Genomic DNA, 15,231 nt, shown 5'->3' with positions numbered 1-15,231 from the left:
AAAAAAAAAAAAAAAAAAAAAAAAAAATGTACCTATTGATACTATGCATTTGTTAAGTGAAACAGTACATATGGTACATTTCTATTTTTGTAAAAAAAACACATGCATACACACACACCCAGACACACTAAGACACACACACACACACACACGCATAAATATATAATGTTAACTGCTGTAACAAAGGGGCCAAAAATGTCATGACTCAATCAAGACAGAAGTTTATTTCCTGCAACTATGACAGTCCAGGATAGATGAACCAGATCAGTAGGCAGCACTCCTGCACTCAGACTTTCAGAGACTCAGGATGATAACGGCTCTGTTATTTTCAACACGACTTTCAAAGTTGCTTCTTTTTCAGCTGAGGTGTAGGGTCAAAGATTATCTCACTTCCACTCACACTTCATTGGTGAGACTTTCCACAAGACCACACCTCATTGCAGGGGAGGCTGAAAATATCAAATTAGGCAGCCATGTCCCAGCTTCAACTCTTATCACTTGAAAAGAGATTTATTGGAAAGCAGGTACTCCATCACAATCATTAAAAAGGGGTCTTAGCTCATGGGCTGCCTCCAGCATAGGGCAGTTCCTACTCATCCTTCAGATCCCAGAAAACTGCCTCTTTCACGAAGCAAGCCTCCCTTGATTTCTCATCTTATTTTGTGAGTTCCCTTAGAATTAAGAATTGGTGCCACCTAACTTATCACTTAATTGTTTTTGTAAAAAAATAATTACAAATGTTTTCCCTGTACTGGTTTGGAATTTTTACACTCAAATTCTGTTATTTTTCCTATTTTTATTTTTTAAAAGATTTTATTTATTTGAGAGAGAGAGAGAGAGCACAAGTGGAGAGAGGGGCAGAGGGAGAGAGACAGGGAGAAGCAGACTGCCCGAAGCACAGAGCCTGATCTGGGGCTCCATCCCAAGACCCAAGATCATAACCTGAGCAGAAGTCAGATGCTTAACCAACTGAGCTACCCAGGTGCCCCTCAAATTCTGTCCTTTCAGAAGTTACCCTAAAAAATATTACATGTACCCTTTTAACTTAACAATGTCTAATGTTAATCAATACCCTACCCCCCAAAATACCTTTTCTCCACTTACATTACCCTTGACTGATATACTATTATTGCTTTAATTCTATGTACTTTTTAAATTCCACAATTATTGTTTTAAATGATCAATGTTCATTTATACTTACTCATGTAAAATGACTTTCATTGTTCTTTTTTTTCATCTCTGACCTTCATTTTCCTTCTACCTGAAATAAATTCTTTAGAATTTCCTTCTGTAAGTTGGCTGGTGACAACTGTGTGTCTGAAGATCTATTTTACAATCATTCTTAAAAGATATTTTTGCTTGGTGTAGAATTTGTGGTTGGTAGTTATTTCCTTTCAGGCTACTGCAGATATCCCACGGTCTTTCAACTTCTACTATTGCTGCTAAATAGTCATCTATCAATCTAATATTCCTTTGAAGGAATTTTGCCTTTTTATCTGGCAAAGATTTTCTATATTTGGTTTTCTGCAGGATGACTATGTTTTTCTACATATGGATTTCTTTTAATGTGCACTTTTGGAATCTGTTTTCTTTAACCTCTGACTTGATGTTCTGAAAAATTTCCAGTGATCAACCCTTCAAATACTGCATTTTTTTCTCCCCTCCTTCTAGGACTCCACTGGACATTTCTGCTCTATCTTCTTGCCTCTTTTCCTTTTCTCTGTATTTTCCCCTCTTTATGTTGTATTTTGAATTTCTTTTGGCCTATCTTCCAGTTCACTAATTCTATATTCAGTTGTAACTACTCTTTTCTTAAACCGTCCATTAGGTTTTCAATTTCAATCATCATTATCTCCGTTCAAGATGTTTTCATTTTTATTTTCCAAATCTCATAGGTCACATGTTACACTTTCCAATTCCTTGCAACTGTATTCAGACTTGTGCCTTCTTTCCTTTTTTAAGATTTATTTTAGAGAGAGTGTATGAATGTGGGGAGGGGCAGAGAGAATCCTCAAACAGACTCCCCGCTGAGCAGGGAGCCTGATGCAGGGCTCAATCCCAAGACTCTGAGATCATGACCTGGGCCAAAATTAAGAGTCGACGCTCAACCAACTAAGCCACTCAGGCACCCCAATGCCTTATTTCTTGAAAAACAGAAAGTATAATCATTTTTATAATTTGTGTCTAACCATTCCAATGCCTAAGATCTCCAATGAATTAAGTCTTTCCGTTCTCACTCATGTCTTGTTTTGTGTGCCTACTTACATTTGACTACTGATCATTTTACTTGAAAAACTATTTATAGGAGCAATAATGTAAGGCCTAGGATGAAGCATTTTGGTTTTTTTTTTTCCTCTTCTGCAGATTTATTTGAAGTACAATTGACAAAATTATATTTCCCCCCCTTTTTTTTAAGTAGGTTCCATGCCCAGCATAGAGCCCAGTGCAGGTCTTAAACTCACAACCCTGAGGATCAAGACCTGAGCTGAGACCAAGAGTCAGACGCTTAACCAACTGAGCCACCCAGGCGCTCCCAAAATTATACATATTTAAAATGTACAGGAGCAGCTGGGTGACTCAGTTGGTTAAGTGTCTGCCTTCGGCTCAGGTCACCTGGGATCAAGCCCCATGCAGGGCTCTCTGCTCAGTGAGGAGTCTGCTTCTCCCTCCCACTCTCCCTTTGTGCTCTCCCTCGCAAATAAATAAAATCTTTAAAAAAAAATAAAGTGTACAACATGATGACTTGATATATGTATACTTTGTGAAATGATTACCACAATTAACACATCCATCACCTTACATAATTTCCTGTGTGTGTGTGTGCGCGTTAATGTTGAAGATCTATTCTCTTAGCAAATTTCAAGTGTACATTACAGTATTATTATGGTCACCATGCTAAACATTATATATCCTCAGAACTTATTCATCTTATAACTGAAGGCATGTGCCCTTTGACCAGCATCTCCCCATCTCCCCAGTATCCAGCCTCTGGTAACCACCATTCCACTCTGTTCTATGAATTTGGATTTTTTCTTTCTTTTCCTTTTTATTTATTTTTAATTTTTATTTATTTTTTAATTTGGTTCCACATAGGTGAGATCATACAGTATTTGTCTTTTTCTGTGTGGCTTATTTCACTTAGTTTAATGTCCTCTAGGTTCATCCATGTTGTTGCAAATAGCAAGATTTCCTTCTTTCTCATGGCTGAATAGTATTCCATTGTCTACATCTACCTAAAGATATCTCAGATTTTCTTCTTCCATTTATCCATCAATGGAAGCATTTTCTTTTTAAAGAATTTGTGCTTGCTTCTCTCAGGGATCTGAGAACACTACCAGTTCTGGACTGTGTTAAATCACAAGGCTTGAAGTTCACCAGAAATCTCAGGCATTCTGAAAATAGGCTGTAATTCCTTTGGATGGCTGATCCATTTTCTCAACCTGAGTCCCAGCTTATTATGAGGGTCTCCTGTTACATATCCCACTTTGTGGACATCCAGGGCTTTGATACTTCTTGCCCTGATAAAGCCAAGTCCAAATTTATTGAAATTAGCAAATGCCACGAGGGCAAAAGCAGCTTCCATTCTCACTTACTTACCGGAGTAAAAATTCAGTCATTTCCTCAACTTTTTACTTAAATGATCCAAGATACTAATAAACAATGTGACCTGTGTGAAGGAATTGGATTTTACTGACCTATTAAGAATACTGGCACTCAATACATGCTATATGAGTCCTTTGTAAATGAACCAAAGACATTTGATTCCTTAGTAACTGTAGATTTATCATACTTATTATAGTAGATGCAGTACTTAACGTTCTACCACTATCATTTGTTATAAATTCATGATTTGATATTCTTATTAATTTCTCCTATTAATATAGGAGCATTCTTATCTGGTAGGTTCTTTTTTTGTAAGTAGAAACAAATATGTAAATATCTTTTGATTTCCTAAAGCAGTCCTTAAATCAAAAATGTATAGTACGAAGAAATGAATCAAGGTCTTTTTTTTTTTTTTTTTTAAAGATTTTATTTATTTATTTGAGAGAGAGAGAATGAGAGACAGAGAGCATGAGAGGGAGGAGGGTCAGAGGGAGAAGCAGACTCCCTGCCGAGCAGGGAGCCCGATGCAGAACTCGATCCCGGGACTCCAGGATCATGACCTAAGCCGAAGGCAGTCGCTTAACCAACTGAGCCACCCACGCGCCCGAAATGAATCAAGTTCTTTAAACTTTATACCACATTTCATCAAATCTGAGGTGGTCGGAATTTATTCAACATACCCTTTGCCTAATCTTTTTTCCAATAAAATGGGCTTTTTCCTTATTTATATTTAGATATAACCAAATGTGGGTTTCCTTGATTTGAGGGGGTGAGAGGTTGTTGGTTTGTTTGTTTGGGGGGTTATTTTTTATGTTTTTGTAACCAAATATAAAGTCATGAGAATTCAACTTGACTATCAAGGCTTAAGATTTCTTCACACATACAAAAACCTGTTTGGATTTTGTGAACCTTGGGAGCTAAGAACTTTGGAATAAGTAAGCATACAATCATCCTCAGAGTATTCCTGATTTTATAAGTTCATAGAAAAGATAACCTTTAGTATCATTTCCTCTGCCTTCACTGATTTATTTTGTCCCTGTCCTTTGTTATTTTGGAATTAAATGTTTAATTACAGAAACACTGAGTATCAAATATATGTGCTATGAGCATGTCCTTCAGTATACAATAAAAACAGCCATAAAGGGATGCCTGCATGGCTCAGTCGGTTAAGTGTCTGCCTTCGGCTCAGGTCATGATCCCAGGATCTTGGGATGGAGTCCCGCATCGGGCTCCTTGTTCAGAGGGGGAGCCTGCTCCTCCCTCTGCCTGCTCTGCCTGCTACTCCCCCACTTGTGCTCTCTCTCAATCTCTGACAAATAAAATCTTTAAAAAAAAAAAAAAGCCATAAAATAATTCAGTGAACAAGGTAGACAGCCATATTAGAGATTAATGAAGAAAATCCAAAATGTTGTATCTTGATAATGTTATCAAAGTAATAGTGTCAGTTTTGATGGGATTTTGACATTGTTTTAGCAAAAGAGTTGATAATTTGGGGGTTCAATAATTGTACATGCTTTCAACTTAAGGGAATTTTATCCAAAAGATTTTTCAGAGTCAAATTACTCTCTTAAGGGAAGAGACAATTTCTTTAAGAAAACTGAACTTCTGTCATGTTTTGAGGATCTTCTCGTCATTTATGGTTATTTTATGGTAATTTTTTCCATAAAAAAACAGTATTAATTCATTCAACAAATATCTGTGTATCTATCAAATTCTTGATGCTGGAGAGATATCAACAAAAAAATAGACAAAAATCTCTGCCCTCAATGGCTTACATTACAGTGGTCAAATTCAAGATTTCTTTTCTTGTATTTCAATCTTATATTTATCTAGAATTCGGCATGAAGTGACTCCTTTTTTCTAGTGTAGACTTTGGTCTGCAATCTTGTGATATCAAAACTCTACTAATGCATAGATATAAACTTTCTGGAAAACAATTTTGTAATGAGTACCAAAAGCTCAGGAAAAAAAAAAAAGCCTTAAAAATACACATGCAAAAAAAAAAAAAAAACCCACATGCAAATATACTCAGCAATTTTACTTCCTAGAATTAACAGAAATAATTAAAATTGTGCACAAAGATTAAGATATTCATCACAGCATTACAAATACTAGAAACTGAACACAATTCAACTACCCAATCATATGTAACTTGTTGAACACATTATGGTACTTCTTATACAATAAAAATAACAATTCCTTAATATGTTTTATAAATTATATAATTATGTGTAAAAATGATATACCTTGTTTAAAAATATATAAGGATTCACCCATATGTGGAACTTAAGAAACAAATGAACAAAGGGAAGTAAAGGGACAAATCAAATAACAGACTCTTAACTACAGAGAACAAATAGATGGTTACCAGAAGGAAGGTGGGTGGGAGGATGGGTGAAATAGGTTAAGGGGATTACGAGTACACTTATCTTGATGAGCACTGAGTAAAATATAGAATTGGTGAATCATCATATTGTACACCTAAAATGAACTTAACACTGTATGTTAACTATACTGGAATTAAAACTTAGAAGTTAAAATATAAAAAAATATGAATATGATCCCCTATACATTTAAAAATATAGATGGCTATATACCAAACATTAACCATAGTAATCTTTAGATTATAAAATGAGAAGCAATCATATCCCTTTTCTGCTTCTATTTTTCTGTATTTTCTACTAAATTAGAAAAATAATTGCAATAATGAGCCAACAGAGATTACATTTATGAAACTCAAAGGTATTTAAGGGTTTCAGTTTAATCTTCAATACAAAGACTAAGTATTACAGAATAGGAGCCAAGGGCATTTAATAGTTTGCTCCTTTCTCCAAATAAAGTATTATGACAATTCTACAGAATTAGAGTACTGCTTAAAAAGAAATACCAGAGAACAACGTCCAATATTTCCATTTGTAAAATGTCATTAGATAATTAAAATAAAAATACATTTTGAGTTGGTTACCTATCCAGGGCTTCCTTGAAGTATTTTCTCTGGACATCAAATTGAAAGACTGTACGTTCACAATCAGTTGAAGCATTATCACTACCCCCATGTTTCTTCAGGAAGGCATCAAATCCATTTTCATCTGGATATTTCAAACTACCCATGAACACCACTAAGTGGAAAGAACACAAAGTCACAGAACACGAAGATATAGACAATGTTTTTATTATCAAGGATAACATTTCTTAAATGCAAAAAAACTGGAAGAAAATATACCAACATGTTAACAATGGTTGTGTCTGGATAATACTTTCTTCATTGTATGTTTTTGTAATTTTCTATAATGCTCATACATTAGTTTTATACTAAAAAAAATAAGCATTTTATTTTTAAAGAAATATTTTATTTGTAAAAAGGTTAAAATGCAAACATAAGCATGTATGCAGATTGTTATTATAATAACTCCTAAAGAGAGACATTTACCCGTAATTAGCTTAGAAAATCAGAATACAAATAATTCAGGAAAACAAATATAGATTTAAGTATTTATATCTGTATAGCATCCACACAGGTTTTATTTAGGTACATTCATAGTTAAACTGAAGATTTTGTTTTGTTTTGATATTAATCATGTTTTTTTATTTTCTGTATTTCAAATGCTTTGACATCTTGGGGACTTGTTAACCCTGGAAGAGACAGCCCTTCCCAAAGTTAAAGACTAGATTCCTAGAGACAGGTTTAACTGTCTCCTGATCTGTTGGCCTTAAATACCTGAACAATAATAAAATCTACATTTTAAAATATTCTTCTAAGTGGTTTCATCCTAATCCACAAAACTAGTACAGTTAAGGAAATTAAGTCTTCACCTATGAAATTCATAAATATTTTTTCTTAGCCTTTTCCCTTGTTAAACATACCATACTTCTTTCAAACCAGTTTCTCAATTCGTAAAATTTGGAGGAAAAACACACTCAGGAATGATATTTTACAAAGATCTTACTGTGCTCCAAAAAGTGTGCCAGCCCGGGCAGGTCATCCGGATCAGCAAAACTCCCAACTCCAACACAAAGAGCGGCTGCAGACTGGAGTAAGTAGAACACATACAAATAGTGAGTCAATCCTAAAGGAATAATACTATCATCACATATTAAGGATTCACTTGGAGATGGATGTTTTCCAACAGAAAGTAACAAAATTCTTTCCCTGAGTATCAGGAGGAGCAGCAAAGTGAAACTCACCAGAACTGTGTCAGTTTCACCCTGCTGCTCCTCCTCTTGACATCCTGCCAAATGCTGAACAGGTGCAGACCTAAGGGAAAAAGCAGAAACAGACAGGAAAAAAAAAAAAAAAAAAGGAAAGGGGACTAGCCAGCCCACCCAAATATCATTTCCTGCCAGCATTTCAGAGTTCTGAACCAAGTATATTTCCTGATTTATTAGATTTCAGAAATCTGCGTAAGTAATATATCTAGGTAGATTATCTCTAAAGATCTCTTAGCAATTAAAGACTCTGTGTTCAGTAACTCAGTAGATGTGAGACTTCTCAGTGTTTTTCAGAAAATTTTATTTTTATTAAAACGGTAAAAATGTGTCAGGAAAACATCTAATAAAGTAAATGGTTAAAAAAAGAAAATCTTTACTAAAAATCTATAGAACTAAACTTTAAAGAGGCTTTTTAGTTCTTCATTTCTTCATATACAGATTACATATATCAGTAGATATTCTCCCAATACCTTGGGCAAATCAGAGTTTTTAACAAAACAGATGGTCAAGAAGTATACTACTTATAAATGATTAGGTATACCACTTAGAAATGATCAGGTATACCACTTAAAATGATTAGGGCATACCATTATATCATTGTAAATTAAAAGACACAAAACAGGAGAAGAAAATAGTCAATCTGAATCCTTGAGGAATAGGAAGTTGAATTATTAAATTCCCCAACTTTTTCAAATGTCAATTTTAAAAGGCTAACATATTTGGTGTCAAAGACCGTTTTGATAAATGGTTACTCTTTTAGAAAGAGAACTTAATTTTAAGAAATAGCATGTACCTGGTATAAAGTCTAACCATGTGTCAGAAAATGAAAATATGTTTTTAGAAGAACCAAACAGCCTCGTTTGATACTGTAAATCCCATTTTGAAGATGTAGGCACATAAACTCAGTTAAAACATGGGGGGATATCCACTTCTTCAAACCACAGTCTAACCTGTTCTGTGATGTTTAATAGGTGCCTAACCTGCTTTCAGCTCCAACTACCCCATAAAGATTTCTTGTCTCGACCAGCAGGGCTGAAGACATTTTTGTATAAGTTGACTTAAACCACAGTCTATCAGTCAGCTTTGACCACAGCAAAAACAGGCTCTGCGATTGCTAGAAAAGAAATTCATACTTGAGAATTATCTACCCAAGAAATTCATACTTGAGAAATTCATACTTGAGAACTGACTTAAGAAAACCCTGAACAAATCATTAATTCTGTATATATCATACTTAAATTTCAACCTTGTTAATTTATCAAACCTTTCAGATCAAAAACAACTTCCTTTTGGGAGGAGGAAAATGGAGGGGAATGAAAATGATCCTCAGAAAAGTAGTTAACTCTTAATTAGGTAAATGTTCTCCAAAAACCTCAAAATCATTTCTTTCCACTTCTTTTATTAATTCTCATATTTACCTTAAACAAGGTCCACATTTTTCAAATAAAAATTAAATCATAAAACCACTGCAAAACCCTAAACTACTCTTAAGGCACCTCTTATCCTGACTATCCAACTTTATTTCCCTGTTACAGACACTTATTCCAATGAATATAAACCATTTCCAGTGTACAATCATAGGACCTTTCCTTTCATGAGTGTAACCACTCCATCTGAATGAACAATTTGATTTCATCTTCAAACTATATTAGGTTCCTGCATTGCTTTCTAATATGATCCAGAACATTAGCTATCAATATCTTATGAGGGAGTATATCATACTGAGTTTTCAGAAAAGAAAGGCAGCATTTTAGCCATTTTTAAATGATCACTACAATCTGATCTTGATGCTCTAGAAAAGGTAAACATTTAGAGTTTGATCCACCTGAGCAAAAAAAAAAAAAAAGGGGGTACCAAAACACTGGATGCACATCTTCATTTGTCAAAGGGGTTCACAACTGCTACACAAATCTAAGGTATTTTATTACGTCTTGACAATAAAACTGGCTGTCAAAACAAGCTTTTAATTTAACCCTAGAGTTTTGCTTATCAGTTGACAGAAGATAAAAATAAGTCCAAAGCATGGGAAAAGTTGTTAATAGACAGGTATACAAAGAAACTTTCAGATGGGAAATATTCAGTTACAAAGTTATGACATAATCAGTTTTAGAGCTAAAATGGACCTTAAAAATTATGTATATAATCTAGGGACAATCATGCAACTCTTTATCTCTAGATCAAGTAATTTCGAGCCCCATGTTGGGTAGAGAGATTACTTAAAAAAAAAAAAAAAAAAACCCTTAAAAAAGTATGTGAATAATCTAATCCTGTTGTTTTAGAAATGAGAAAATGAAAAGGCATAAAACCATCCAGAGACAGAGCCAGAATTAGAACTCAGGTTTCCTGACTGTCCATGTTCTTTCTACTCTGTGACTTTTATAATTTCTTCCTTTCTATTATTGCTCTATTTGGAATTATGAGGTCTATTTTAAAATAAATTAATGTTATCAGTTCATGATTTATTCATAGAGTATCAAGTATTTTCTTTTCAGTATTTTCATTTTTATTCCTAAAGTTTTCCAACTAATATACCACTTGTCCTATCATGTTACCCCAAAACAGGCATCACTCATAATATATATAGCAAGGGGCAAATAGATTCTTAAAAACATGACCCAATTCCCCCAATAACTTAGTGAAAAAACTGGTACAATCTTCTTTAAGAAAATAATTTTTCTAGGAAGAGTGACTATCAACAAAAGGATTTATTTATAACATATCTACTACCTGTATTCTCATATCTTTATGTCTCTGAGGGCTGACCACCTTATGGTATAATATGTTTGACATCTAGATTTTGGTCTTAGTATAATATGTTTGACATCTAGATTTTAGCCTTAATAATATTAACCTTATTTCATTTGTATGTTGACTATATCATGTTGAATGTATTATCGATAGTCAAGAAACTGATTTTAACAAACATTTGCTGATCGATTCAACTGTAATGTCTCCAAAAAATATTATCCTCTAATATAGGTACTCCCTACTGTAAAAAGGAGGCATTCTTTAAAAGATATCCAGAGAGGGAAATTCTCCTCATCAAGACCTATTGATATATTTACTTATTGTTATTATACTTGACCCTTAACACAGGTTTGAACTGCCCGGGTCCACTTAACTTGGATATTTTTCGATAAATACAATATTGTAAATGTATTTTCTCTTACTCATGATTTTCTTCATAATGGTTTCTTTTCTCTAGCTCACTTTATTGTAAGAATACAGTATATAATACATATAACATACAAAATATGTGTTAATCAGGACGCCTGGGTGGCTCAATTGGTGAAGCATCTGCCTTCAGCTCAGGTCATGATCCCAGGGTCCTGGAATCAAGCCCCACATGGGCCAGGAGCCCGCTTCTCCCTCTCCCTTTGCTCCTCCCCCCATGCTCATGCTCTCTCTCCCACACTCTGTCTCAAATAAATAAATAAAATCTTTTTTTTTAAAATGTGTGTGTTAATCAACTATTTATCTTATTAGTAAGTCTTCCAGTGAACAGTAGGCTATTAGTAGTAAAATTTTAGGGGAACCAAAAGTTATACAAGGATTTTCAACTGCACAGGAGGTTGGTACCCCTGAACCCCACATTGTTCAACAGTCAACTATATATATATTACACTAAGCTCAACTGCCCATTTTTATTTCAATTCCTCCAAATTACTTGATGCTTTCCCGCAAAAAGAGATAAAAACACATGAAATTACTAAACAGAAATTACCCATGAGGACTCTCAGAACCATAGGCCCAGGTGAGGACTCTATACTACCTTGGTCTTTTCTTTTTCGAGTCTCTCCAAAGATAATATACTCTCTTATCCCTCTACTCCACGCTAAGAATTACACAAATCCTCAAATAGTAATATTTGATTGAGTGATTTTTACATTTTTTTAATTTTCCATCTATTTCTATAATGAGCTTCTATACTTTTATAATCAGAGCAAAATGTTTTTAAAATGTTTTTATACAGAATAAATAGAACTTTACTGAAGATCAAAAAATGAATATACACTTATTTTTTGACATTAAGAAATAAAACATGAGTTTAGGAATTATCCCAAAGAATTCCCAAATTAGAAAAAGACATAATAATAAACATGATTCACACCTGTTTTTCAGTGGTTTTCTTTCTAGCTTCTGCCCTCTCTTCTAATTCTTCCAATTCATTATCCTCAGTATCAAGATCATCATCATCATGTTCATCATCATCATCAAACTCCTCTTCATCATCAAAACCCTCTTCATCATCATCTTCTATTTCAGCTCCAGAATCTTCATCATCATCATCGTCGTCGTCGTCGTCGTCGTCGTCATCGTCTTCCTCTTCTTCCTCTTCTTCTTCTTCTTCATCATCTGTTGCATCTCCTGTTTTACCTTCCATATTACTTAGGTCTGAAATCAAAAGTGCCTGCAAGCCATTCCGTAATTTGATGTATCTAAAGAAAGAAAAAAAATCACAAAACATTTTGAGTCAGCTATTCATTACACACACCAACACAAATGATCATTTTAGCAGAATAAAAAAAAAGTACATATACATACACACACCCCCAACACTATGTCTACATTAATAAAACTAGTTGTTTCTGCAGAGGGGAAACCTCAAAAGCTTATCACTTTCTGAGTAGCTAAAGAGAAAAGATAAGAGACAGTCACTGTATTTTTTAATTCTGAACTATGAAAATACATTTACCTGTTCAAATACCAAAATTTAGAAGTTAAACACAGACAACAAGCCCACAATTCAGCCTCCCTTAAACTATTTCTTTAATTTATAAGTACTTAAATATTTTATCATACCAGAAGACTCAACCTAACAGAAACATATCACTCAATACACAGAGCAGTCAGGTCAGCTTAAATATTAAAGCAAAATCTCATATATTTAAATTCTGTTCCTTCCCTTTGGTACAATGTATTTGATATTTTATACCAGTTTCCCGAACTGCTTTTATGGACTTAAAAAAGTAGCTACATCTCTAAGAAAACTAAATCCCACAGTCTGGTAGCCTAGCAGGAAAATGATTATCCTATTAGTAAAACTGCTGTGCCAGTTTGATGACAGGATGCCTACTATAAACTTCTCCTGTTTATACTTATTCTTTCGTGTGTTATTCAATAGCATTTACTCAGCAGCCTTTAATATATCAGCTACCATACTACATTTAGAGTAAAGTTAATAAAACCACATTTCTTACCACCAGGCATTCACTGTCTAGTAAAATATGACGCAATTAAGCCAGTACAATCCAGAATGATAGCACTAAACATGTTAGAAAGAAGGAAACAATAAGGGAAGCCCTTAAAGCAAGGTACACTTAACTTGAGCCTTCAAGATGAAAAATGTTTGGAAATGATATAAGTACTACAGCTCGGTGAGTTGTTCCTTTTTTCTCTCCCCTTTCATTTACAACTAATCGGACTTCCATAACTGAAAAAAACTGCCTCTGCACAGCAAACCAGGAAACCTGAGACATCCACCCATGTAACTCAAAGTGGGTAGATTGGGTCATGGAGAGGCTGTGGGAGCTAGTGTCACCAGGTCCAGCAGCAGAACAGCACAATGTTGCTGGCAGAAGAGATAGAGGGTCAAGGTGGTGGGTGGAGGTCTGCCCAGCTGTGAATTCTGCAGCTGGAGGGACCCATTGCTCTGAGGAATAACAGCAATGACTGTAGGGAAGGAAAGAAAAGGGAAGTAGGCAAACAACCAGTACTGAAAGAAAATGTCTCCTGTTGTGTGTCCTGGGTTCAGGCAAGGAGACTGCCCACAGACTCCTGGGTACCCCAACTGGAGGATCCTCCTACCAGGCTATGGGCATACCCAAAGCCTCAAATGCTAAGTATACACCTCCCCCCACTCTGCCTCCTTCCTGCCTTCCTTTCTTCCTTCCTCCCTCCCTCCTTCCCTTCCTTCCTTCTCTTTCTAAATCATCTGCTTCCAACCTTAGCAATAAATCAGCTCTGGTGTACTATAGTGCCACCTTCTGGAAAACAATAAGAAGGCTCCTAATTTACCAGGCTGTTAAACTGTTAAAATCAAAGTAAACAAAACCTTGCCTAAATAAGAAAGGTGTTTGCTACTTAAGTGCTGCAGCAGAAGCACTTTTCATCAAACACCATCAAAAAACATAATATTTTTTAAAATAGTTTTTATTTATTTGACAGAGAGAGACACAGCGAGACAAGGAACACAAGCAGGGGGAGTAGGAGAGGGAGAAGACTCCTGGCTGAGCAGGGCCCGATGCAGGGCCCGATCCCAGGACCCTGGGATCATGACCTGAGCTGAAGGCAGACGTTAGTTTAACAACTGAGCCACCCAGGCACCCCTAAAAAACATAATATTTTATCACAAAAAGGAAATGACAATTTTCTAGCAACTGAACCCAAAGACATGGAATATTGCAATCTAACTGATAAAGAATTCAAAATATTATAAAGAAATTCAACAAGCTACAAAAAACTCAGGCAATACAATGATCTCAGAAAGATAATGAATGAACATAAGGAGTACTTTACCAAAGAGAAAAAAAAAAACCCCAGAGCTGAAGAAATCAATTAATCAGGTATGAGAATGCACTAGAAATTGAGCGGAGAGATGAAGAGAGAATTAACAAGCTGGAAGATAGGAATCTAGAAATCATTCTGGTGGAAAAGAAGAGAGAACTTAGATTTTTTAAAAGTGATGAAAGCTATTAAACTTCATTAGAAAAGCCAACATAAGAATAATGGGTATTCCAGAAAAAGAGGAGAGGTTGTAGGTGGCAATGAGTTTATTTAACAAAATAATAGCTGACAACTTCCCAAACCTGGAAAAGAAACTGGATATACAAGTCCACAAAGCCAACAGAATACCTTATTATCTCAATGCAAAAAGACCTTCACCAAAATATATTAAATCTGTTGAGGGGCACCTGGCTGGCTCAGTCAGTAGAGCATGTGACACTTGATCTCAGGGTTGTGAGTTCAAGCCTCACGTTCGGCGTAGAGATTACTTAAAAATAAATCTTTAAAAAAATTTTTTTTTAAATAATAAAACTGCCGGGCTCCTGGGTGGCTCAGATGGTAAAGCGTCTGCTGTCGGTTCAGGTCATGATCCCAGGGTCCTGGGATCAAGTTCCGCATCCGGCTCCCTGCTCAGCGGGGAGCCTGCTTCTCCCTCTGCCTCTCTCTCTCTGTCTCTTATGAATAAATAAATAAGATCTTTAAAAATAATAATAATAAAACTGCCATAAGCCAATGATAAAAAAAAAATGTAAGGTAGCTAGGGAAAAGAAAGACAGTAACCTTACAAAGGAACCCACATTTGGCTATGAGCAGATTTCTCATCAGAAAATCTACAGACCAGGAGAGAATGGAATTACATATTCAAAATGTTGAAAGATAAAAACTGTCAGCCAAGAATACTCTATATGCCAA

At 35.1% G+C, this 15,231-nt stretch overlaps 1 protein-coding gene across 2 annotated transcripts in view; it reads right to left on the bottom strand.

Annotated features, from left to right (window-relative positions):
• NRDC (nardilysin convertase) overlaps window positions 1-15,231 on the bottom strand; it is a 107,727-nt gene that overhangs the window by 60,316 nt on the left and 32,180 nt on the right. The window contains exons 2-6 of one of the 2 annotated variants that reach the window (XM_032429127.1): window positions 11,924-12,251; window positions 8,793-8,926; window positions 7,789-7,858; window positions 7,551-7,632; window positions 6,569-6,722 (exon numbers count right to left, since the gene is read on the bottom strand). In XM_032429127.1, the coding sequence (XP_032285018.1) occupies window positions 6,569-6,722; window positions 7,551-7,632; window positions 7,789-7,858; window positions 8,793-8,926; window positions 11,924-12,251 (768 nt within the window). The remainder of the gene's footprint in view (window positions 1-6,568; window positions 6,723-7,550; window positions 7,633-7,788; window positions 7,859-8,792; window positions 8,927-11,923; window positions 12,252-15,231) is intronic. The other variant, XM_032429133.1, reaches the window with a different exon arrangement.

This window comes from Phoca vitulina, unplaced genomic scaffold, assembly GCF_004348235.1.
Source record: "Phoca vitulina isolate PV1807 unplaced genomic scaffold, GSC_HSeal_1.0 scaffold2, whole genome shotgun sequence".
NCBI lineage: Eukaryota > Metazoa > Chordata > Mammalia > Carnivora > Phocidae > Phoca > Phoca vitulina.
This window is presented reverse-complemented; position numbering and strand designations above follow the sequence as displayed.